The following is a 25607-nucleotide window of genomic DNA, read 5'->3' as shown; positions in this document are numbered from 1 at the left end:
TGGAGGACACAGGGGTGCTCAGGGACCCCCTGCCTGTCCTGATGGGAGCATACCCACGTCTACAGGCTGGGCTCCTGACTTGAGCCAGGGTGACCAGGGAGGGATCTTCAAACCTGAGCTGCACTTAGAGGCCTTGCAGAGAAGTCCTCGGGGCCCCATTTCTGATTGGGCGGGGGGGGGGCACTCTGAGACTCTGCTAGAGGGTCCCCCAGCTCTTCCAGCAGCCTGGTCAGCACCAAATCCACTTTGCCCCTTTGGAGCAGATATGAGGCACACACGTGCCCTTTTGGACAGTGCAAACCATTTATTCTGGCTTCTTCCTGCGGTCCCTGGGGTCGTCAGGGCACGGCGAGCCACACAGAGCACCACAGCAGGCCTGGGGCACGGCAAGGCACAAAGGTGAGTCCTGCGTCAGGTGACACCGACTGCTGGGGGCATCTGAGCACCAGGAGGAGGTCAGGCACCAGCCAGGGGTGTGGGGGCACCGAGGGAGAAGCAGCTCCAGTGCGTACTGAGGGGTGCAGACGGACCCCGATGTGCGCCCTCTGGCCAGTGCCTCAGGACGTTCACAGCACACGCAGACAGCACGGGTCGTCCACGAGCAGCAGGACGGCCTCACAGCTCCACGGCAGCCCTGTTCCTCATGGGCCCGTCAAAGGGGAACCCCAGGGCAAGTTTCCGCTAACCAGGCCACAGTCTTCCCCTCCTTGCTCTGGGAAAGGCCAGGAGCTGGAACTGTCTCAAGGGCCCAGCTGGTGCCTTAAGGTCACCCCAGGCCAACCACCCTCCCAGGCCCCGGGGGATGTGCAGACAAGGGCAGGTGCAGACAGGGACGTGGGAGGGGACTTTCAGGATGGGGCTCTCTTCCCAAAGCCATGGTGCCTCCCGCCAGGTGTGGACGAGTGAGGGTAGTGCTGTAGGGCCCAGCTCTGCCCGAGGTGGCCCAGGGAGACCACGTGAAGGCAAGTGGCCTTGGGTGTGACCCCAGTGGGGCAGAGTGAGGACCTGGGGGGACGTGCTGTGTAGGAGAGGGGAGAGGCCTGGGCATCCCCTCACCCGCACATGTCCCTGCATAAGATGGGATCGGGAGTAGGGGAGTCAGTGCAAACCCAGTGAAAGACCGATTTCCCACAGTGTTAAATCTCAGCAGCTGAAGCCTGTCCCACATGCCCTGCCCACCACGCCGCTAGGCCTCACTCCGGTACCGCAGGCGGGAGAACCGGTCCCGGACAGCCTGGTCACTGTCGGGCCCGCCCTCGGCCAGGCGAACCACCCTACTGCTCGGGACGAGGTCCCGCACCTTGTGCTTGGCCACAGAGACCATGCCAGGCGTGTCTGGGCTAGTCGGGCCCGTCAGGAGGACGCAGGCGGCATGGCGGCTTGGCTCGAACAGGACCGCTATGGGAGACATGGGTCGTCAGGGCGCTCCGGACCAGCCAGAGCGGACGGACAGCAGGCAGAGCCCCAGCCCTCGGGGGGCCGCACTCACCTTGGAAGGCGACGATGTTGGCAGAGATGTTAGCCAGCTCCAGCAGGACGCCAGGCAGGGTGGGGTGAAACATGTACAGGCTATGCTGGGCGTCCCTGGGCTCCTACAGCAAGAAGCACAGTGCGCATGGGGCTGACGGGGCTCGGCCGACACCACGTCTGGATCCGGGGCGCCGGTGTCCCGCTGAACGCTCGCCCTCTCAGCACACTCGCAGAGCGGCCCTACCCGGAGCTGTGTCCACAGGGTCCTCAACGGTGCAACCCCTTCTACTCCTCTCCCCCAACCTGACCCTGACCCTCGAGGCGTGCATTCTCCAGCTGGAACTCTGTGCCTGGCTCGCCCCACGTACACCCCCCTTCCTTTCCAGATCCCTATCAGCTGCCGCAAGGCAGGCCTCAGCCCCCACCTCCCTAGTGGTCCACGGCTTCGATGTATGCACACCCAGTCACCCAGTCAGCTCCCAGGTGCCTTGAGGCCGGACCTAAGCTGGCCTCTGGTCTCTGGCCCTGGCACGGGCTGCCCCCTTAGTCCATGCCCTGCCCGTACTGTCTGGTTGGTGCCCATCAGCTCGTGGAGGCCCCAGAAGAAGAAGGCTGAGCGGTGGTCTGCGGTTGGCAGGCTGGCGGACGGTGGATCCCCGGGGAGGCCTGGGAGAGCCTGGTTCCACAGGAGAGCTCCGGTGCTGAGGTCCAGGAACAGGATCTGGGACGGAGGAGACAGCATGGGGCGTCACAGGTGGGGCCTGCACAGACCCAGGGGCCCCAGCCAGGCCAGCCCTATGGGAGCTGCGCCCCAAAGGCAACCAGGATGTCTCGCCAAGGCCCCTCTTGTGCTCCCTCAGCCTCCCAGTGCGGCCCCGTCTGCTGTTCCGACTACTGTCCCTCAGCTACGAACAACGGGGGGGCCAGAGAGGATGAGCCAACCTGTCTGTCAACGCCGGTTCCGTTTTCAATGACCACAGCCAAGGTGTCAGGTTTGTAGTGGCCGAGGATGGGTTTTCTGCAAGGACAGGGCAGGACAGTTCACACGGGGCCTCTGTGAGGAGATGCCTGGGAACAGGCACACCACCCCGTCCCCCTTGGCTGCACCCGGACGGGGCCTGGACGGGAAGCCGAGGCCAGGGTGGAGGGGGTTTCACCGGCCCCTCTGGTGCAGGGCAGCACCAGGGGACAGGCAGGAGGCCCTTGGCTGAAGCACTCAGACACCCCCCACCCACCTCAGGCCTCATCCCAGGGCTGCCAGGAGACAGGCTGCGGTGCCCAGCTTGCAACCGCTGCCCAGTTCCTGGAGAAAGACGTACCTCGAGACCTGGGCTGCGCTGAAAGTCCACCTGGGTACCAGGTCCTGGCCACCCACCAGCACGCAGGCCTCTGAACTCACGAGCAGCAGGTCCTCACCAGCTTTCCCGGGAACGTTCATCAGGTAGTGGATGGCTCCAGGGCTAAGGGGACAGAGCAGAGGGACATGACGGGGGCACGGACCTCCTGCCGGGCTGAGCAGTTTGCCCCGTGTTCCCTGCCTCTCCATTTAGGGTAAGACAAGACACTGGCTGTGTGCAGAGATGAAGGGGAACCCCCTGTCACTGGGCCCTGCACTGAGTTTATCTCAGCTGCTGTACGCCTGCTCCCCACGTCTGAGCCCAGGACAGCAGGCAGGGCCACGCCCATCGGCCCGCGGCCACCCGTGCAATCCCCTGTCCAGACCTACCTGCGCCACAGCGGCCCGGGGGCGGTGGCGTTGAGCATGCCCTCCCAGAGCGGGTCTCTCTTCAGCGGGCTCCCGCTCCCGGTCGCCTTCTCGTGGAGACCCTTCACAGAGCAGCCGCAGAGGGAGCCTGCTGCTGGAAGCACAGGAGGGCCTCAAGACGCTGCTGGCCGGGAGCACGCCACCCCTGGCCCTGCTTCCAGGACACACGGTGCCCTCCCTGAGCCTCGGGGGCTGATACCCTCTGGCCTCCTGAGCCTGTCAGTGACAAACTCGTGTCCTGCCTACGGTCCCCGGTTCCTCCCTCTGCCTTCTCGCAGGTGCACGGCTTCCAGGAGACGGACAGTCCTGGGAACGGCAGGCACCACATACCGCAAGGGAAGAGGATGTAGTGAGCACCCGCCCGGGTGACGTGGAGGAGGGAGCCAGCGGTCCCGCCCACACCAAGGCTGCCTCGGTGGCCAATCTGGTGCCCCGTGCTGCCCGAGTAGATGTAGCCGCCAACCTGGAACACGGAGAAGAGAAGGGGGTCAGAACCCTCCTGGTTTGAGGGAAGACCACTCTGAGTTAAGTGTGTGGTGTCAGGCGTCTGCACACCGTCCTGGAGACGCGCGCAGCCCCACGGCACCTACGGGGCCCCCGCTCTCCATGCCGCAGCGGCACCCACGGCCAAGCGCGCACTCTGCCGTTCTTGGGGAGGCCCAGAGCCACCCAGGAGCAGAGCTGCCCCAGCGTGCTGGTGAGCGGGTGCCAGCAACTGGGGGCCCTGCACACGTCCCCCGACAAATGCTCAGGCCCAAGTTGTGCCCAGGAAGTGAAAGTGGATGAGGGGCAGAGAAGAGGCCTCATAGCGATGGGCCAGCGTGACCCGGGAAGGGGGGCAGTACCTCCTTTTCCTCCTGGGTGAGAACCAGCAGGTCTGGGGCCCCGTCGGCATCGACATCGGGAAGTTGGAGTAAAGAGCTCAGGATGGAAGCGTTCCTTCCAAAGCTGCTGGGGTGGCTCCACAGGGTCTCCCCTAAAACCAAGCACAACGTCACCAAGCACTGGCTCCAGGTTCCCTTCCGCCGCGGGCTGGCAACGGTGCAGAGCCCACACTGAGAAACGGAAATGCCCGCCAGCAGGAGGCCAGAGGCCAGGGCAGCGGGCGCACCCCTGGGCAGTCGAGGTCGTCACACCAGAGCGTCAGATGCGTCGCCACTGGAACCACAAAGCTCCGCCTTCCTGTCTGCTTCCCCTGTGTCTTCTCATTTTTGGCTCTAGAACATCTTAGGGCCAACACTAACCCTCCCACCTGGATGGACAGGGCCTGACCTGGACACTTGCCAAGCCCTCTGCACCCCTGACCGTTGCTGGAGTCGCAGGTGGACCCTCGCCCCAGGAAGCCCTGACTGAGTCCTGCACACAGGTGGAGATGGAAGGTACGCGCTTACGGCTGGACCCGCGGAACAGCGGCCCTGATGTCACAGCTTCTTTCTTACCCAGGTACAATCTTGTCCACACCCTTTTTAAGACTTATTCTTCACTTCTTAAAATATTTTCAGTCTGCTCTTTATTTTTCTCTGCGTCCTTAAGAGCACGACTGGTAAGGGAGATGCTAAGACTCACCACACCTAGCATCAAAGCACAGGGTTCCTTACGCCCCTGGAGAGGTCTGGGGGCTGCCACGGCCTGCTACACAAAGGCCCAGAGACGAGCACCCGTGCACCCAGAGCCCAACCTTCCCCCGTGCGTTCAACCAGACACTGGCCCGGATGCTGCAAAAGGCCGCTGCTACGGAGCCCCCCGTCTCTGCTGGCCCCACGAGCACAGCGGAGCTGGGAGGCGACAGGACAGGGTGCAGTGGGACTGCTAGGAGGTGGTGCCCCACCCCCGGAACCTTCTTCCCCATCTGGTCCGCTGGTCCTGAGAACACAGGCTGAACCCCCTCAGAGCCTCCCTGTGTGGGACCCCTCATGGGGAACTGCCTACCTGTAAACAGGTCTACGGCGACGAAAGAGCCAGGTCTGCCCATGAGGACGCAGGCAGAGGAAGTCCTGCGGCCCTGCAGCTGTGGGACGGAGCACTGCACAAGCGCCCCGTCCTGGGCTGCAGGCCTCTCCCAGAGCACGCTGCCGTTGGCCCCTGACAGGGCCGCCACAAAGGTGCAGGGGGAGGAGAAGCCTGGAGGGGAGAGACCCAGCTCTGGGGGGCACGGCAGCCCCTCTTCCCCACACCCTGTTCCCGGGCCCAGCCCTGGACCCTACTGCTGGCCCCACGGGGTCAGGAGCTGCGTGGGGGCCAGGGTGCTGGGACCATGGCCTGCCCCCCGTCTCTTTCTAGTCCTCCTGGGAAGGAAGGGCAACGTGCCAGTTTCCCGAAATTCCACCAACTGCTTCCCCCACAGACGGCATAAGGAGAGGGTCCCTCCACCCACAGAAGTTCCTCCTTTTTCAGGTAAAAGCAAAATTACCTTCGTCGGTGCAGGATAGGTTGAAATTGTTGCTGCCGTTGGTATTTTTATAAAGAAAGAGAACATCTTGGATCCTGTCCCTGTTTATGTCTTCCGTAGCCAGAAAGTCATAGGTGACTGGAAAGGAACATGGCAGACTGTACTCCTCGGGACACGCCCGGCTTAAAGGCCAGGCCACGCCTGACACGATCTACTGTGCCCGAGGTTCAGCGCCGGTTGGCACCCACCGGCGCGAGGCCACGCCCAGAGCAGCGGTGCGCTCAGGAAGGAACCCCCTACCGTCTGGGGTCCAGGCGTCTGCACTTCCACACTCGTAAGGGTCTACTTCTCCCTTTCATTCAAGGACTCAAATGATAAGCCCCGAGTGTTAAACCCAAACACCCAAAAGTGAAGCTGGGCTTACACCATATACAAAAACGAACTGAGGGGCGTCTGGGTGGCCCAGTCAGTGACGCGTCCGACTCTTGATTTCTGCTCAGGTCGTGATCTCAGGGTTGTAAGATCGAGCCCCGCGTGGGGCTCTGTGCTCTGCTCAGCACGGAGTCCGCTTGCCCCTCTCCCTCTGCTCCTCCTCTACCTCTAAAACAAATAAGTAAAATCTTTACAAAACCAAACCAAACAAAAACGAATTCAAAATGGATCAAAGACCTAAACTTAGGAGCTTCCTGGAATAAAATACAGAGAAAAATCTTCGTAAGGCTGGATTAGGTAACGATTTCTTGAATGTGACACCAAAGGCAATTCAACAAAAGGAAGAACTGACCTCCTGGGGTCCATGAAGACGTAAAGCATTTGTGCATCAAAGGGCACTGGCAAGAGTGGGAGAGAATGTCTGCGATCGTATCTGACAAGGGACTGCTGTCCAGGGAGAGAACCGCTACCAGTCCACCACAAAGACGACCCGCGGCAGAAACGGGCCAAGGACTGGGAGACGCGTTTCTCCTGAGACGACAGATGAACAGACACGCACATGAAAAGAGGCGCACCAGGCGTCAGGAAATGCAGATCCGAACGGTAAGGACGCTACCTCACGCTCTTACCCAGAACCACCGGAAGAAGGGACCCGGACCCCGTTGAGCACCTGAGGGCGCTACACGCGGTGAAACCAGCGGGACACAAAAGGGCGAGTCTTACGTGATTCCCTCCTGCGGAGGCCCCCGGAACAGGCCGACTCAGAGACGCAGGGAGAACAGGAGGAGGGAGAGAGCAGTGGCGTTTACTCGGTACAGTTTCTGTTAAGAGGATTACCAGAGACAGCCATGACGGTTACACAGTGCTGTCAATGTGCCGATGACAATGAGTTATGCTCTTTAAAGGTACATGATGCCTATTTCACTACGATTTAAAAAAACAAACCAAATCCCAGACTCAGGACTTCCAGAATCACGGAGGCAAGAGCGTGGCAAACCCTCTCCCTTGAAACGGCAATATAATGAGACAGAACCGTCAAAAGCAGCCCTATCAGGACTCTGGAAACGGACACAAGGTGTACCACAAATCGAGAAGTGCTTCTTGAGAAAAACCAGGTTGTGGGTCGGGGACGGTCAGCGTCCAACATCTTAAGGCTCCTGCCGTTCTCGCCCTCCACAGCTGGACGCCAGCTGGTGGTCAGTGCAAAGACCAGCAGCTTCCCCTCGAGAGGGGGATGATGCGATCTACAGCCAGATGTCCAGCTACGGAGACCTCCCAGGCCAACAGGGACGGCCAGCCCTGAAGCCAGACACAGGCTGGGATACGGGCGGAGCAGACAGCAGGTAGGAGGAGTGGCCAAAAAGGGGACGCAGATATCCGGAAAGTGAGACGGTAAAAGCTCTTTGTCCTAAGTCCCCAGATCACCCCGGCAGCCTGAGGCTGCACAAACCACAGGGAGGAAGCCTGTTCAGCCCCAGAAAGTACCAGGGGACACGCTGTCACCAACAGACTTGTCTCAGTGAGAGAAGCCGGACTCAAAGAGCCACGTCACATCATTTCCCTTAGATGTGTCCACAGGAGGCAAGCCTGGAGGCAGAAAGCAGCTGGTGGCTGTGTGGGCTGGGGGTTGGGACGCTGGGCATCTTCTAAAACTGGTCTGGGCTAACAGGTGCATAAATGGACTGAAAATCATCGAATCGTACACTTAAAACAAGCGAATGTTTTGACATCCAGATTACACTTCAATAAAAGCTGCAAAAAATAAACACAGAAACATACATTACTCCTCTCTCTCAAGCATCAAATTCTGAATAAAAATGGACGGTGAGGCTTGAACAAGAAACCCCTTCACTGCACGAGACGCCCACATGGGTGTCAAAGCACCATTCCCAGGCCGTCGGCGTTCACGGCCACCCGCGCTCACCCGAGGCGCTCCCATGCCAGGAAAGAAAGGCCAGGATTCCAGGCCGCTGATTTCACGAGGGAGAACGGGTTTGCTGAAGTCCTGCTCAGCCAACGGGAATGTCAGCAGAGCCCTTGAGGAAACCAGACTAGGAAACCTACCGTTTTCACAGCTCACCACAGCCTTCTCTCTAACTCTTCTTCCAGGTGCTCTGTTTTATTCATTTTTTTAATTCCAAAACATAACCAAATGGGCCCCTTTCCTCTATCGGCACAACCCACCCTTCCCACAACGGGAGAGCAGGCCACCATGCTCCCGATTTTCCCCGGAGAGGCTGTCAGCAGCTTCCGAAGTCCCAAGACCCTGGACGTGTCATCGGCAGTCACTTAGGGGACTTACGGGACCCCAGACTCGGGGACACGATGCCGCCCCCACCCCAGGGACAGGGTTGGGGGCACACCTGCTGCACTGTAGTCGGTCCTCCACACCCCCTGGGACACAGGCCGGTCCGGACACGGGATGATGAAGGAAACCACAAACACCACAAAGAGGCAGACAAAGAGCGAAAGAAAAAATGCCACTGTGCGGCATCGGGAGAGGCGGGGCTGCCACGGCGCGCCTTTCAAGCTGTCCTCCGTTTTTGTGGGGTTTCCCGGATTCTCCTGCAGTTTCTTGTCTTCATTTTTCAAGGGGTGGATTTCGGCTTCTAGGTCCTTGCTGTCCATCATCACGTGCACATCGCAGAGCTCCGCTCCTGGTCACTGCGTCAACAAAACAGGGACAGTCACACGGCTGCCGCCCCCGACAGCCTTCCAGGGCTGTGCCGGGCTCAGACTCCCAGCCTGGGTGCAGCCGTGACTGCGACCACCAGCCCAAGAAGCTCTTTGTTTTACTGGCAAACTGCTTGTGCGGAGCAGGCAGGGGGTACGTCCACCCTGAACACCCGGTGTCTCCGGCCTGCTGAGGCCGGTACGAGCCGCCGGAGTGCTAGGGCCCGCGGCAGATAATAAAGCCATGCATTAAACATTAACCAAGCCCCGCGGGCACAGACTGGGCACGCCTGACCCACCTTCCGCCAGTGAGAGGCACAGACGGGAAGGGTGAAACCAACACCCCCCACGGGGGGGCCCTGGTGAAAAGTGTCAGAACTGAAGGTGGGTTCGGGTGTGCCAAGCACGCTCACTGTGTGAATGGAGGCAAACCGCTGGGCTTGACCGTGCCCCACTTCCTGACTTGTGAAGGGAAATCAGGATCTATGTTAGAAGGCCGACGGAAGGACTGAATTTGTCAGTTCGCACAGAGCACTGTGACAGCACCGGACACACAGGAGGCTCACACACGCTAGCGGACCGTCACGACAATGAGACAAGGCGCTCTGGCCGTCCAGCACCATGGCCATTGGTGGAGGAGGAAGGGACAGCGTGGGGACGGGTTCCCGGGCCAGTGCGGCCGGGAGCCCTGCCTCCTGCTGGCCGCACATGGTGAGTGGGCTGAGCCGAGCCGGAGGCACCACCTTGTAAAACGAGGCAGGGAACGCTTCTGAAGATGGCCAGGCCCCAGGACGGAGAGTGCCTGGGTCCCTGGCCGCTGGAACCTCCATCCACACCTGGGTTCTTTATCATCTGAGACAGACAGGATCGTCCAGCTGGTGTGAGGCAAGATATCTGTCATCCAGTTCTTTTTAAACAGCCAAGCTAGTGTCCTAATGAACACAAATTATGGCGAGAGAATGGAAGGGGCTACGTGTGTCCGAGTGGCTACCTACTTGGCTACCCAAAAAGAGAGTCAACAGGTGCTGACTCAGACGGAGAACAAGGACCTGCCAGAGACAGATGGGTGAAAACCAGAGGAAGTGGCCCAGAGTGGTCCCTCTAAGGACAGGTTAAGGAAGACACTCCTTAGGAGACAGGAGACAGGAGACTGCTATTTTTTTTCTATAAACTTTTTACCTTCTGACTGTAACTATTTTTCTCTAATTATTCAATTATTTTAATTGTAGTAGCCTCCCGGGTGACTCAGTCAGTTGAGCATCTGACTCTTGGTTTTGGCTCAGGTCACGATCTCAGGGTCGTCTGGGGCTCTGCGCTGGGCAGGGGGCCTGCGTGGGATTCTCTCTCTGCCTCCCCCTCTGCACCGTCAAAACCTGTGTGTGTATGCATCCATTAGAGTAGCCTTAATTAAAAACACAAAGTGAAAGATGACGCGTGTAGGCAAGAATGTGGAGCAACTGGGACCTCACTGTGTGCTGCTGGGTGGGAATATCACTGGGACAGGGTTAGAGTGTTACCTGTGATCAGCGATTCCACGTCTAGCTGTGTATCCGAGAGAGCTGAACACAGACTCACACAACAGCCTGGAAACAATCGTGCGTGGCTTCACGATTTGTGACAACCCAAACCTCTCTCAACAGACGGAAACCACAATGTAGCAGATCCACACGAGGGGACAGTACTCAGCCCCCAAAAGGCAGGAAGCAGGACACCTGCTACGGCAGGGATGAACCTTGGAACGGCCATGCTTCGTGAGGCACCCGGATGGAAAGACTCCATCGCCACAGGCAAGTCCACAGCCGGGGGCCCTGGTGGCTGCCGGGGTTTGGGGGTGATGACAATGGTGGCACTGTGAATGGACTCATGTCACTCATAACTGTTAGGTGTGTTTTACCACAATTTAGAAAGAAACCCAAACGATTCTGTGTGCATTCTCCTTCGTGCTGACACATGAGTGCCCAGGTCTCGGAAGTCAGAAAAGGCGTGCCCGTCCACGGTAATGAGCTGGACACAGGAGAATCAAACAATGACTCATGACCAGGGACCTCATTAAACCCAAGCACCTGACCTGAGGTGGGGAGGTGGAGTAGGCGTGACGGGCAGGGTAACTAGGGAAAGAGCCGCAGCAGAACCTGGGGTCAGGCTCGATCTCAGGAAAGCTGCTTACGGAGACACACTGTCCCCAAGGAGAGGATGGGTGACATATTTAGAACACACACTTGCCTTCAGAAAAGGAAAGAAAACTGAGTGAGAAATCGGAATGCTGACATTCTTGGTTTTAAAAGCTCTATCTTAATGGGCGCCTGGGTGGCTTGCTCATTTGGGGTCCCACTCTTGGTTTCAGCTCAGGTCGTGGGATTGAGCCCCACATGGGGCTCCTTGCTCAGCAGGGACTCTGCTCGAGATTCTCCCTTCCTTCCCACTGCCACCTCTTGGACACGCGCCCGCACTCTCTCTTTCTCTCTAAAATAAATAAACAAATTTATTTATTTCTTTGACAGAGCGAGACAGCGAGAGCGGGAACACAAGCAGGGGGAGTGGGAGAGGGAGAAGCAGGCTGCCAGTGGATCAGGGAGCCCGGTGCGGGGCTCGATCCCAGGAGTCTGGGATCATGCCCTGAGCTGAAGGCAGACATTTAACAACTGAGCCCCCCAGAGCCCCAAAACACATGGCATCTTTAATCAAGGGCACGGAAAGGTCTGTCACTGGCAGAACTGGTTCAATAACTGCTTGTGATTGATTGTAAGTCATCTGACTGAGGTAAGTGCACGTGTGAGTCACAGAACCCTAAAAGAACACCCTGTCACACTCTAGAGCCTGTTTGTACCTTGGGGCCCTAAGAGCTGATAGTTTTATTTATAACTTTGCAAAGTGCTATTTATGTACGAAACAAAGTGGGGAAACATACGGAGAAGGGGTTCTGTTTACAGAGGACTCCTTTAATGTGTGACTTTTCTTCAGTGTAAACATTTCTACGCCTACTTAAGGACGTCAAGCGAAGTAATACAATCCCAGTGTCGTGCATATTGTCAAAGACAAAAATAAAACCAATTTGCTGGCTTAAAAAAAGAGAAGGATTATTAGCACCAAAACAAAAGAACCCTAAATATCTGTCCAGATGGTCCAAGTGAAAACGGGAGTAGGTTTTGAAGCTGGGTTTGGGAGCGAGCTCTACCTCCCGCTTTGTGGCTTTCCGCAGACTCGTCAACGAGACGTGATTTCCTTGGTCCAGCTGTGGGTCTCTCGCGTGACTTGTGCAGCTGCTGGGAAGGGTGGAGGCCGCGACTGCAGAGCGCCGGGCTCCGTGTGCCTCCCTCTGTCTCTCCTTTCTGCAGGGTCTTCCTCTTCATCACCACCACGGGCTTCTGCTTTCTCCAGAAACTAGGAGATCGCACTCCCCTCATTCGCCTCCTCTTTCCTGTTAAAGGACCTGCTTCGTGTCTAGAGCTGCCCAAGGGGCCAAGGGTCTGTGTTTGACATGCTGAGAACCGGAACTTCTCTAAGCGGCATAGCTCTTCGCATGAAGATTCCCTGAAAGCCTTCCAGTGAGTCTTGCGACCTCCCACCCCAAGGGAACAGCCTCTATACCGGTGCCTCACGGAGCCGTTCCTCTACCACTGGCGGTTTACAAGATGGCGGTACACGATGAACATAGTTCATTTCAGTAGTTACGTGTATCTATTTTAAAGACGTATTTATTTATTTGAGAGAGAGAGAGGGGAAAAGTGCGCACGCACACGCACAGAGCGGAGGCAGAGGGGGAGAAAGAGAATCTCAAGCTGACTCTGCACGGAGCATGGAGCCCCATGCGATCCCAGGACCCTGAGATCACGACCTGAGCTGAAACCAAGAGTCAGAAGCTTAATCGACTGAGCCACCCAGGCGCCCCTGTTGGATCACAGATGTCTTTCCATTTATGGGTAAGGGATTATGGTCTCAGACATCTGATCACTGATAGAGTTTTCTTTGCTGTTTATTTTCAAAGTACCGATACATAGGAAGTTGCAGAGATCACACTGGGAGATCTGGGCTTGCCCTCCACCGGTTTCCCCTGTGGTCACAGTACAACCACAGCACGGTATCACCCTCCAAAAGCAACACAGGTGGACTGTATGCACCCAGCTCCGTGCCATTTTAGCAGGTGTGTGGACGTGCGTGTGCCAACACACAGAACCGCTCCCGGTGCTCTCTCCTTAGAGCAACTCCTCCCCAGCATCTCTAACCCCTGGCAATCACAAATCTCCATTTCTAACATTCTGTCATTTTGAGAACGTTATGTAGATAGAACCACAGTGCAGGAACTTTGAAATTGACCCTGGGGTCCATTATCCCTGTTGTCTCTGTTACTTTCTGTGACTGAGCAGTCCTTCCCAGCATGGAGGGACCAAGGTTTGTTTAACCCCTCACACGCTGAAGGACAGCGGGTTGTTACCAATCCGTGGCTGTTTTAAATACAGTCACTGTGGGGGCGCCTGTCTTGCTCAGTTGGTAGACTGTGCAGTTCTTCATCTTGGGGTCATGAGTTCAAGCCCAAAGCTGGGTGCAGAGGATTACTTAGAACAAAAAGTCTTAAAGAAACTCATTGCGAAAATTCACATGCAGATTTTTGTATGGACGTACATTTTCACTTCCCTGGGATCAACGCCCATCAGTGCAGCTGCTGAACTGTATGGCAATCACACGTCTAGTTTTTAAAGAAAACACAGCTCTGTTGTTTGTTGCATACGTATCTCGAGTTGTTGGACCCTTTTATCTTCACACAGTGTTCCACCCTGTCCCTAGTTCTCTTCTTGCTCTGAGGTCTGCTCTATCCGAGATTCACAGTCAGTCTTCTTTTGATTGAAGTTTGCATGGTTTATCTTTGTCCATCCTTTTACTTTCAATCCATCTGCATCATTAAATAGATATAAAGCATTTTTATCTAAGTCATCTCCACACACAACACGGGGCTCGAGCTCATGACCCTGAGATCAAGAGTCGCACGCTCTTCTGAGCCCACTGGGCGTCCCATGAATCATTATATTTGAAGTAGGTTTCTTTTAGACAGCATATGGGTCATTTTTTTCTATAAATCCACTCTGCCAATCTGCGTTTTATTTTCAGACCATTTACTTTTAAGGAAATTATTGCTATGCTAGGCCTTCAATTTGCCTTTTCATTTTGCTGGTTCCCTGTTTTTTGTGTCTTGGTTTTCTCTTTCCTGACTTCCTATGGCTACCTGGTGTTACTTAGAATTCTAGTTGGATTTGGCTATAGCGTTTTGCACAGGTTTTTGGTCGGCTGCTATGGGTTTCACGTTAGATACACCTAACTTATCACAGTGACTGGTGTCAGCATTTTGCTGGCTCAGATGGAGGGCAGAAACCTTGCATCCCTTAGCCCGTCCGCCTGCCCCTGGACAGCTCTTTCCTCTACTGACACTGAGAACCATATCAACGTACACGTCCTGCTTCAACCACCAGCCGTGACTCAACACTCAGGAGAAGGAAAGTCTACTGTATTTACTCATAGTTTCACTTTTTCTATTTTTCTTCCTGACATTCCAAGATCCCTTCTTCTACCATTTCCTTTCTGTTTCAAGAATGTGTTTCGGTTATTCTTCTAGACTAGGTCTAGGGCAACACATCCGTTTTCCTTCACGTGATAATGTCTATGTTTCCCATCATTCCTGCAGAGTAACTCCAGGTGTAGGATCCCGGGTTCGAGCAGGTTCTTAGCACGTCCTCCGGTCTTCCCGGTTTCCAGCAAGAAATCTGCTGTCACTGGAATGGTTCTCAGCCTCCTGAACCTGTAAGTTTCTGTCTTCTACCAAACTGGGGGTCTCTTCAGCCATTACTGCAGTTTCCTGGAGCAGAAGCAGCACCTGTGAGATGCCAGCCCAGGCCGTGGGGACAGGGGCTCCGACGTGGGGCTCTGGCCAAACTCCAGCTGTGCTGTGTCCTCCATTTCTGTCCCTGGCTGCTCCAGTGTGTTCTTTCAAGGTGCATTTAAATAGAAGAAATGAGGGGCGCCTGGGGCACTCAGTCGGTTGAGCGGCCAACTCTTGATGTCAGTTCAGGTCATGATCTCAGGGTCCTGGGCTCGAGCCCCACGTCAGGCTCTGTGTGGGGAGCGGCATGTGCTTGGGACTCTCTCTCCCCCGCTCCTCCCCTGCTCATGTGCACCTGCTCTTGCTCTCAAAATAAATCAATCAATCTTAAAAAAAAAAATTCGCTCCCCTGTTCCCTGTGCCTCTCCCCCACCCCCCTGTGCACGTTCTCCCTCTCAAATAAATAAAAAATAGGAGTTGATGAAAGAAAAGTACTAAATGAAATGATTTTTTAAGAAGATTTTATTTATTTAGTTGACAGAGCGAGAGAGCACAAGCAGGGGGAGCGGCAGGCAGAGGGAGAAGCAGGCTCCCCACTGAGCAAGGGGCCCTTTGTGGGACTCGATCCCAGGATTATGACCCGAGCCGATGGCAGACGTTTTTACCAACTGAGCCCCCCAGGCATCCCAGTGAAATTTTAAGGTATTCTGCAAATATGGTCAAAGTCCCGAGCCGTACATGAGTGAAGTCTGGAGGGACGGCCGGTGGTGGAGCAGAGACGCTGGCGCACCTCCGTTGTTGCCCCGTCCTAACTGAGATCTGCTCTCCCAGAACCACCCCGATCCAGATTCTGTGCGCGGCAACCAAGTGTATAAAGAGCACCAGGTGATTTTCACCTGGTACGCTTACAGTGCTGCTCACATGACTGGACAGGCCCTGAAAAGCCTAACCCCAACGCTTTCCCGTTGGTAAGTCTGCCCAGAACATCCTTCCCTTTCAAATCCCATCCGTCTCTTAAGGCCCACAGCAAATGGACCTTTTTTTTTTTAATAAAGATTTTATTTATTTGACAGAGAGAGAACACAAGCACGGGGAGCGGCAGGCAGAGGGAGAAGGAGAAGCAGACTCTCTGCTGAGCAGGGAGCCCGATGTGGGACTCGATCCCGGGACCCTGGGATCATGACCTGAGCCAAAGCCAGACGCTTAACAGCTGAGCCCCCAGGCGTCCCAAATGCATCTTATTTATGAAAACTTTTCTGATTTTTCTAACCGAATAGGACCCAAAGCCAGTCAACATTTCTGGCTATTTGGGGTGGGGTGGGGTGGGGACGTCACAATTTAGGAACACTGATTTCCCACCTAATCGAAGTCATGAAGAAGGGCACAGTTCAGGGGAGTGGCGGGGCCTGGAGGTTCACCCCCTATCTGGAGCACCTTGGCCATATTACCTACCTAGCCTCTCCGTCTGCACAGTTCTTGCTTGCCCAAGAGATCTTGGCAAAATTAGGTAGAAAGGGATTTTGTTGGAAAGAGATTGGACAGTATCCTGACTGATGGGAAGACTAGTGAACTACACTCAGGACATGGGTGGACATCCAGAGACGCTAGGTGGTCAAGACCACAGCAAGACCGTGGCCATGGGAGTAAAACCCCTGGGGCGAGGCTCCCAGGCCTCTGGACACTGCCTTGCCTCCCACGGCCTCTCACAGGGTGCTCCTCCAAAGTCAGGCTGGGCACCCCTCAAACTGTCAGCTCTCCCACAACCCTGTATTCTCAGGTGGGGCTTTCCAGGTGCGGCTGGTACCCCTCCCTCCCCCACACCTTCACCCTGTGCTCTGGAGAAGTCTGGAGATGGCAGGAGACAGCCCGAACAAAGTCCTACGGAAAAAGAGAGCAAACACTACCCCGAAGGAATAACTCCTTTTAAACGTAGAGAAATAACGTGCAAATGTTAACATCTGGGCTTCCCAGTCCTGTGGGTTGAGCCACCTAGTTTCCTGGAGACATTGTGTTACCCTGTGAGCAACGCCAAAGGCCACAGTCCTCACCTTGGGCGAAGTCTGACCTCACAGGTGTATTTTTATATTGGGGCCAATAGTAAACAATTCTGAAAAGTAGGATATTAAATTCTTCTTTGTAACAGCTTTGAGCATTCAGAAGGCTTCGTATGGGAGGGGAGGCGTAGGACCAGGGCCAGTGGAAGCGCCGGGAGCAGCTACGGCGGCCACGGGGAGATCTGCGCCCCTCTGGGAGGGGTTCATGCGCACTGACAGGACCCAGGACGCTGCGACCTGGATGCCTGAGGACTAGCGGCGGAACCCACACACCGACTTCCAGCTCTGGCCCCCATCGCTGTAAGCGCAAGCTGTCTCTGAGTGTTTCTGAATGAATCACCCGCTCACTCCAATTACTCTTAACAATTGCTTTCTTCTTCTTTTGTTTAATCATTAATAGAGTTCCAAGACTTTGTCCCAGTGAAATGAAAGATACTTCATAATAACAAACAGATAAAAGACACTGTGAACCTCCTCCAGAGTTTCCATTCTTTAAGAGAAAACCCAACCTGGTAATACAACTGTCCTTTCGTCAGAACAAACGGAGGCGGACATACGGAGAGAGGTGACCCCACCATTGACTCCCTCGGAGCGGACAGCACGTCACACCCAGCAGCGCTCTCTAGAATGGCGAGCCGAGCTGGGGCTCTGGGGTGAGCACACAGGCAGGGCGGGTGCAGGAACTGGGGGGCAGTAAGGGATGGGGAGCAAGGAGGAAGCCGCGGCCTGGGAGTCCTTTGTCCTGACAGTTCTGTACCTGATATCTGTGATGGCACCGCTGGCTGCACGGATGCCCCCCCCACCCCCGTGATAAAATCTCACCCAACGAGACCCACACACACAGGAGTGCACGCGGTAACTGGAGAGATGGGAGAGTATGCCCGCAGCCTGGCCGGCGGCCTGTGCCAAGGTCAATTTCCTGCTTCTGATAACGCGTGCAGTTATGTAAGACACTGTACGGCACGAGGACAGCTCCACACAGTTTCTGTAACATCCCGAGAGTCTATAATTAGTTCAAAATAAACAGTTAAAAAAAGAAAAAAGGAAAACCTTTGGCAAGAGGGTGGGGCTCGGAGCTTCACACAGGCGGAGAGGAAGAACTAGCTTCCCCGGGCAGCCCGGGCCGCCTCCCCCTACCTTAGTTGGAAGCTCTTTTGTTCCGAAGGCAGGGACTCTGTGTGCTTTGTTCTGTTTGTTTTTGGCAGAATATCAACAACAATGGAGTTCTGTGGTAACTTGAAGGCATCTGGAAGAACAGCCAAACCCCGACAGCCTACAATTCTCCATTTCAAAATAATGCCCAGCTTTCTGAAAACCACGCCTCGCCATCACTTCCCTTCCCGCTGTGGAAAAGAAAGACACTCGCAGTAAGGACAGCGCAACAAAACACCCAGAGCGCAAAGCCAACGCCAGGGTTCACTCAGGGTCACGGAAGTAAGTCCAAGGACGCCGCTAATGTAAATGCCCAAAGGGATGGGAGTTTTCTCTGCGGAACAGCCTCTACTCCCTGCCCCAGGGCTTGGAAAAGGTGTGTGCGCTCGAGATCAAACTGACCAGAGACGCCCTCTCCGCGGCCCAGGTTAACACTCTCTCCGGGAACTCTGATCCCAGCCACCCCCGAAACCACAGCTGTGGAAGGCTGACAGCTCCACAGCCCAGGCTTTGTCTTAAAAAACAGAACCCCAGGGCGCCTGGGTGGCTCCGTCTGTGAAGCGTGGGCCTTCAGCTCAGGTCGTGACCTCGGGGTCCTGGGATCGAGTCCTCATCGGGCTCCCTGCTGGGCGGGTACTCTGCCTCTCCCTCTCCCACTGCCGCTCTCCTCCCCCTGGCTTGAGCTCTCTCACTCTGTCTAGTAAATAAAATCTCAAAAACAAAAACAGAAGCCCAAACAAGCCAGTCACCAGAAGTTTCCTCAGTCCTGTCATTAACCTCACAGGACCTAGGAGTGGGCGCCCAGAGCCAGTACTTCACCCTCCCATGACTGACCTGGGTTTCTCGGGGCTCTTTCTGCTGCAAAAAAAGTTTCCAAGGAAAGAACACAAAGGACGTCTTTCCAGGTGAAGTCTACCCCGACCGGACTCCCCACCCGGCCTTTTCAGCGTCAGCTTACGACACACCCGAACACTTCTCACGCTGCGAAGTGCTTTCAGCCCTCTGCCACCTGGCAGCGAAACCGCGGGTGAACACAGTGATCTTGTGGGGAGTCTGGGACAAGGACACAAAATCATCCCCGGCTGGTGGCGGAGGAGCTCCCAGACTCCCCAGGGCACGCGCTCTGTGCGGCCTGTGCTCAGGAGCAGGTGGGCAGAGGCGGCTCAGACCATCCGGAGGCAGCGCTGGGTAGGCCTGCCGTCCACGCTGCAGCGCCGAGGACAGCACGGGGACTGCCCCCTGAGGGACAAACCTCTTCCCTCCCGGCTAAGAGTCTGGGGCTCACAACCCAGGTAGGAGAAGCGGCGCCAAGTGCCAACCCCATCTGCCAAGAAGCTGAAAAGTAGAGCGCCCAAGATCTCTCCCCAAACTAACTTTGTACCGTCTAGGAACTGTTGGTTTTTTCCCCCCTTTGTTTCAAATTGTAACTTCTGTTGTTAAATTCCCCATAGAGAGGGAAAAAGAGAAGCGTAAAAGGTGTTCTGCCTCTAACAGCACAGTGAAACACCTGCAAACCACACACCTGGAACAAACCACATCCCTGACTTCAAGGGGGTTTAGGTATTAGTCGTCATTTGCTAGCACAGGAAAGACCCAGAGCCACAGGCCTGTGGGCTTCAAATACGCACAGCCAGGTAAGAGAGGCTTCTGCGAGCCCCACCTGGGGACACGATGCTCCCCTCTGTGTCGGCGACACTGAATGTGAGAAGCAGGAGAGGAGTCCTAGGGGACTGGCAACATGCGTTGACACAGAGTCAGTGCGTCCAAAAGGAGAACAATGCTGCTTTGTGTGCACGAAATTAAATGAACACCTTCCAGCTACCAAAATGGAATTGAGAGCTTTTTATCAAACATCAAAGCTGTTCTATCTGTAAAGGATGAAGAGAAGATAACACATGAAAAAGGCCTTGAGGTGAAGAGGCTGGCATCCAACATCCTTTTGGGTCAGTTCTAACAAGCTGGTGGTCTCAAGGACAGACAGGCACTGACTCATGGGATTCCAAGACAGTCACTGACTGGGATTTTCTCCTGTCAATTCTGAGTTATCAATGTTAAAACTAAAAGTCCACTTTTTTTTTTTTTAAAGATTTTATTTATTTATTTGACAGACAGACAGCCAGCAAGAGAGGGAACACAAGCAGGGGGAGTGGGAGAGGAAGAAGCAGGCTCCCAGCGGAGGAGCCTGATGTGGGGCTCGATCCCAGAACGCCGGGATCACGCCCTGAGCCGAAGACAGACGCTTAACGACTGTGCTACCCAGGCGCCCCTAAAAGTCCACTTTTTGACTTAATGTCAAATAAAAAGCAAAGAAACGAAGAGAAATGTGACAGAGGAGAAAGAAAATGCATGAAAAGATGTGACCCTAAGGCCACCTGGAGACACAGGAGCACATTGCCCGCCCGTGGGCATGGCCCCGGTTGCTCTCCCGGCTCCCCGTGACCTCGGGTGTGTCTGGGTGTGTCTGCTCGAGGCCACCGCAGCTGCCACACCTGTCCTCCCTGGAAGGCAGGCTGTCGCGTCCACGGTGGAAACCCCAGTGGTGGGTTAGGGTAAAATCGAACAACAGCCCAGGCAGATGATCGACATTTCAAGGGGGCGAGAGTGTCCCCGTGTCCGCTGTTCCGCCAAAGGCTCTTTCTCTACAACAGTTTGCTGAGTCAGAGAGAATAGAAAATGGAAATTAGAAAAGTCTCACTCTAATTGCTAATGGGTGAAGAAAGTATACAAATTCTGGCAAGAGCAGAAAGAAAACTGGCAGGACAAGTCACTGGCAATTTTACAGACATTATACAAGTAAGTAGGGGGTCTAATTTTTCAAACTAAAATTTGATCTTTTTTCTTTTTTTCTGAAAAGACCATTGCAGGGTACTTTATGAAGAAATCCCCTGCTAACTTTTAGAATTTGAACTTGACAGCATTCTTCTGAGGGAACTTTCAGAGCATGCCCCACTGTCCTCTATGCTCCGGGGCCATCTCTGCACAGACCTCAGGGTCTGGGATCACTAACCCTGTACAGCAGCGGTGTCAGCTGCTTGTCCCTGCAGCTGGTTGCTCTGCATACTAGCAGTTCATGACTGTCTCCTACCTGAGGAGGCCACGAGCAGCCCCGGTATTCTGACAGCCCCTCAACGGCAGGTGTCTCAGAGGCACCCACGATACCCAAGTAGGCCGCGCTGAATCTCTGGCTGAGCAAAGCAGAAGCCAGACAATGACAGCTTAGTGTTCTGCTGTTCACAGACGAATAACTATTCCTCTCTTCCCCAAGAAAATCATCTAAAGACAAAGAACGGGCCCTTCATCGTCTTCCAAACAAGAACAAATGGGAAGGTCACGGTTCCTGCATAAAGGTACACGGTCAGCGCCCACGATCCTGGGCACACAGGTTGCTCCCCTTATGCGACTGCATGACGGGAGTGGTGGACGGTCCCTCCCAACATCTAGCTGCACTCCGGACGGGTAACTATTACACAGAATAACTGTTACAGTTTGTCCAGAAAACAGCATGGAGCAGCCTTTTCCCTGAATTCTAAGGCAGATTTCATTCCCTTTGACTGCTACACCAGTGTTATTTCTTGTCCTTACAGTAAGGGAAGGGGATGTGGGGGGAAGCAAAAGCCCTTAAAAAGAGAAAGCATAACTCTTACTCCATCACTTCTGACCAATTCTGTAAGACCAGTAGGTCTTTAATTTACTTACTTTTTATCATTATTTATTTTTTAAAACCTTTTGTCATGTAAATGTTTAAATATTCCTAAAAGTAGGGCAACCCTCTCAGATCCCCTCCCTCCTTGGGAGCTTACCTTGCTTTGCTGCCCACCAACCAGGGTCAACAACCACCAACACACGGCCGATTGAGCGCTTGTCCCCTACACCCCACCTCCAGTCTTTCACGACTACACTCGAGAGCGCTGTGGCTGGACCCGTGGCTTTCTCTGCTGCTCTTCACCTAGGAATCAGCACTCTTCTTTTTTTTTTTTTTTTTTGGACATCTCATCCAAACAAGCTAAGCTCCATTATAAATTTTATAAAGAAAAAGTGGGAACAGAATTCATAAAGTTTATAAAGACCAGTTTTGAGTGCGATTAGAGTAAGTGTTGAAACATCCAGCAAACCCTACGGACTCCAAGGTCTGTCCCTCTGCGGTTGAGCTCCACCCCCAATAGCCGCTGCTCCAGGTGCTGTTCCTACAACGTCTCACCTCGGTTTCTGGAGCCCTCTCCAGCTTTCTTTCCTCGATGCTGCAAGAGACATCTTTCTTTCTTTTTTTTTTTTTTTAAATCTTTTTTTTTTTTTTAAAGATTTTATTTATTTATTCGACAGAGATAGAGACAGTCAGCGAGAGAGGGAACACAAGCAGGGGGAGTGGGAGAGGAAGAAGCAGGCTCATAGCGGAGGAGCCTGATGTGGGGCTCGATCCCGTAACGCTGGGATCACGCCCTGAGCCGAAGGCAGACGCTTAACCGCTGTGCCACCCAGGCGCCCCAAGAGACATCTTTCTAAAATACCTCCTGAAAATGTCATTCCCCTGCTTAGAACTCCTGAACGACTCCTTAGGACTTCAGAACAAAGCTCAGGCCCCTCTTCAGTCCCCCACTGCTAGTGTTACATCTCTCCAAACCCTACATCCAGTCTCTGCTCCCCAGTCACATGCGGATCTGTGCACACTGCTCCTCTGCCCTTCTTCCTCTAGTAACCCCATGTGCCTTCAAACTGCGCTCTACGTGACCTCCGTGCTCACACTCATCAGTCCTCATAAAGCCACCAGTGGGACCTACCCCCAGAATGCAAGGGGACTGAGGGCCTACACTTGTTTTAATTGCCTTTGTTTTTCCAGGACCAAGCACAGTGCCTGGCGTAAAATAAAACACATTCACATGTCTGAACAAATGTCCACACCGTGCTCTGCTCTGCTCACGTTCTTTTCTTGGAAGAGTAATTGTTAATGGATTTATTAAGCATTGCTTTGAAATCTACAGCTTGCAAAAGCAGCTAACTCTTAAAACCTAATTTTAAATAATGGTATAAATCACCTGTAAGGGGCACTTTGACTACCTGACATCCATTCTCTCTAGTAACAGCACCTTCATTTCCCTTGGGGAAAACCACTTTCCCACATGCTCAACGTAGTTCTGGTGGGACTCACCCCCACTTTGAGGAGGGCCCCTTACCCAGGTCCAGCTAACTGATTAGAGCCCAGATGAATATTAGGCCCAGAATTCACCCGGAACTATAGGGAATAGGCACCCTTTTCCCACAGGAGTGGTAAGTAGAATGCCGTTTTAAAATTTGTTCACAAACTCTGATGTGCCTCCCTTCAAAGGTGAAGTCTTTTGTACTTAATAATGCTGACAAATAGAATACAGCACAAGTCACAGAATCAGAATTCCTAAGCGAGGCCACAAAAAGCACCGTGGCTTCCATCTTCCCCGCTCGCTCTCTCCGCCCACTCACTCTGACGGAAGACCACCGTCATGGGAGGGCACAGCCCTGTGGAAAGGCCCACCAGGCAAGGAAATAAGGACTCCTGCCAACAGGCAGCAAGGAACTGAGGCCTCCGGTCTCTGGCCATGTGAGCGTGCCACCTAGAATCAGACCCGGCAGTCCTGTCCAGACTTCAGATGACCACAGCCGCAGCCGATGTTTGGTTCCAACCAGATGAGTCTCTGAACCACAGTCACCTCACTAAGCTCCTCCTGAATTCCTGACGAACAGAAACGGACATAATAAATGTTGGATGTTTGGGGGGCCTGGGTGGCTCGTTAAGCGCGTCCAATGCTTGATTTAGGCTCAGGTCATAATGTCAGGATCCTGAGATCGAGCCCTGCATTAGGCCTCCTGCTGGGCACAGAGCCTGCTTGGGACTCTTTCTCTCTCTCTCTGCCCCTTTCCACCTCTAAAAAAACCAAACAAATAACAAAATAAAGGTAGGATGTTTTAATCCATGAAATTTTCTTAAAAGATTTTATTTATCTGTCAGAGAAAGAGAGCACAAGGAGGGGGAGCGGCAGGCAGAGGGAGAAGCAGGCTCCCGCTGAGCAAGGAGCCCCATGTGGGACTCGATCCCAGGACCCCAGGGTCATGACCTGAGCTGAAGGCAGTCGCTTTACTGACTGAGCCACCCAGGTGCTCCAATCCATTAATTTTTGTGTTGACTTTTATGCAGAAGCAGGTAACTAAGTAAGTAGGTAGCATGGAGGCAGGAACCTGAGAAAAAAGCCAACAGAGAAACAGGGCAAAGAGAAGGTATGTGAAAGGATGGGGGACCAACAAGACCCCCCCCCCCCCGACCATTACCATGTTCTGATGACCTCATGTAAGGTCCCCTTCTATTGGGCCCTCCTATTCTTGGTCCTCTGAACTTTCCCGTATGAAAGCCAGTAGAATCCCTCCATCGGTTGAACCGGTGTTAATGGATTCTCAACACCTGTAGCCAAAAGCATTCCAACCAGTGCGATAAGGTCCAGAGAGCTGGTTTAAAATATGCTAACGAAAGTCTACGTGACACTCGGATCATTTCCGCCTCACCCTTACCTGCCCCATACTTTGTTTTTAGCGTGCTCTTTCTCTCTCCCTCTCTCTCTCTCTATTTTAAAGATTTAATTTATTTATTTGACAGAGAGGGAACACAAGCAGGGGGAGCTGGACTGGGAGAAGCAGGCTCCCTGCTGAACAAGGAGCCGGATGCAGGGCTCGATCCCAGGACCCCAGGTTCATGACCAGAGCTGAAGGCAGATGCCTAACACTGAGCCACCCAGGCGCCCCCCGCCCCATGCTCTATATTTTGCTTATTATCTGTATCCTTCCACAGAAAAGGAGCTCCTTGCGGACAGGAATCCTGTTCTGTTGAGTGCTGTACTCTCAGCCCCTAGAACCTTGCGTGGCACCCAGCAGACACTCAGTGTTTGCTAACCGAAACTGCTCTAACTGCATGCTCCCTGAGAAATTGCAACCAGGGAAGTGGTGCAATCCGGCGGCGGCACCAGAAAGGCATTACCAGCCGGCACCTGGAGAGGAGCACATCACACGACCTCCCTAGCTGAAATCACACGGGTTCTGAGAACCCGAAAGTAATTGCATTGCCTTCTCTGATATCTTATCAGTCTGCTCAAGGTCAGACTCTCAGTCAGATCGCTGCCAGTGAACTCGCAGGGGAGCAAGGACTCTCTGAGAGCGACCTTGCCTTCTTCCCTTGCGAACTCTCTCTTGTCCAGTAAGACAGGCTACGTCTGTGAGTGATCTCCGACATACACGCGTAAACGTCAGCTGACCTCAGGTTACTCTGCCAGGTCAACGTCCCGGTGAGAGGACAGAGGCAGTGTCTGAACTCGGTGAGAATTCCCGTGCACCTTCTGTTTTCGTACTCCTACATTGCACGTCGCACTCGGCAACCCGTGCGGCACCCTCCAGAGCACAAATCGTAAAGGTAGGCTTACCAGCCGTGCAGCCAACGTGGGGCGGGAAGCTTCCTACTGGGAGTCAGTCCTGTCTTTGGGGAAACGGAGGCTGGAGCCGACCCCTCCGGAATCGGACTTGCTGGCCCGCTGGGGCTGGAGGGCCGGCGGAGCTGGCTGGTCCCTGCTCTGCGGCAGCCTCTCCACCCACACGGACGCGCGTGGACCCGATGCCGAGCGAGGCGGGCGACACCGTGGGCGGGGTCTCGCTGGGCTGCAGCCTCCCCGCGGCCGGATCGCCCAGGCCGAGAGGAGCGATCGCGACGAAAGAGGTGGGGCCCGCGCGAGCCCCGCCGCGCGCACGCGCGAGGAGGACGAGGCCGCGCTCGCTCACCTGGCGCCGTGCTCCTCGGCCCCGCCCCCGAGCGTCACTTCCGGCCGGGTGGAGCCGAGGCGGAAGCGCGCGGATCGA

General features: G+C 54.6%; 1 protein-coding gene and 1 long non-coding RNA gene across 8 annotated transcripts; one reads left to right on the top strand and one right to left on the bottom strand.

Annotated features, from left to right (window-relative positions):
• Positions 1-284: 284 nt before the first annotated feature.
• FAM234A (family with sequence similarity 234 member A) lies at positions 285-25568 on the bottom strand. 6 transcript variants are annotated; one of them, XM_057315603.1, is made up of 13 exons: positions 25178-25562; positions 24039-24168; positions 8420-8720; positions 5646-5762; positions 5165-5356; positions 4081-4211; positions 3566-3698; positions 3197-3329; positions 2790-2930; positions 2413-2488; positions 2036-2191; positions 1490-1592; positions 285-1398 (listed from the first exon to the last, which is right to left on the bottom strand). In XM_057315603.1, exons 3-13 carry the CDS (start codon positions 8685-8687, stop codon positions 1187-1189), a joined length of 1662 nt encoding a protein of 553 aa, XP_057171586.1. In that variant the 5' UTR covers positions 8688-8720; positions 24039-24168; positions 25178-25562; the 3' UTR covers positions 285-1186. The 6 variants fall into 6 exon arrangements, with proteins under 6 accessions (XP_057171586.1, XP_057171587.1, XP_026341210.1 ...); XM_057315604.1 differs by having other exon boundaries at positions 3197-3326; positions 25178-25524; XM_026485425.4 differs by lacking the exon at positions 24039-24168 and having other exon boundaries at positions 3197-3326; positions 25178-25568.
• LOC113245365 (uncharacterized) lies at positions 15129-21674 on the top strand. Of its 2 annotated transcripts, XR_003312676.3 has the most exons (3): positions 16714-16892; positions 16993-17245; positions 17798-21674. It is a non-coding gene; the product is annotated as an uncharacterized LOC113245365 (long non-coding RNA). The 2 variants fall into 2 exon arrangements; XR_008960555.1 differs by lacking the exon at positions 17798-21674 and having other exon boundaries at positions 15129-16892; positions 16993-17635.
• Positions 25569-25607: the final 39 nt, after the last annotated feature.

The sequence above is a fragment of the Ursus arctos genome, unplaced genomic scaffold, assembly GCF_023065955.2.
Source record: "Ursus arctos isolate Adak ecotype North America unplaced genomic scaffold, UrsArc2.0 scaffold_2, whole genome shotgun sequence".
Lineage (NCBI taxonomy): Eukaryota > Metazoa > Chordata > Mammalia > Carnivora > Ursidae > Ursus > Ursus arctos.
Note: the sequence above shows the minus strand (reverse complement) of the source record. Positions and strands in the feature narration are given on the sequence as shown.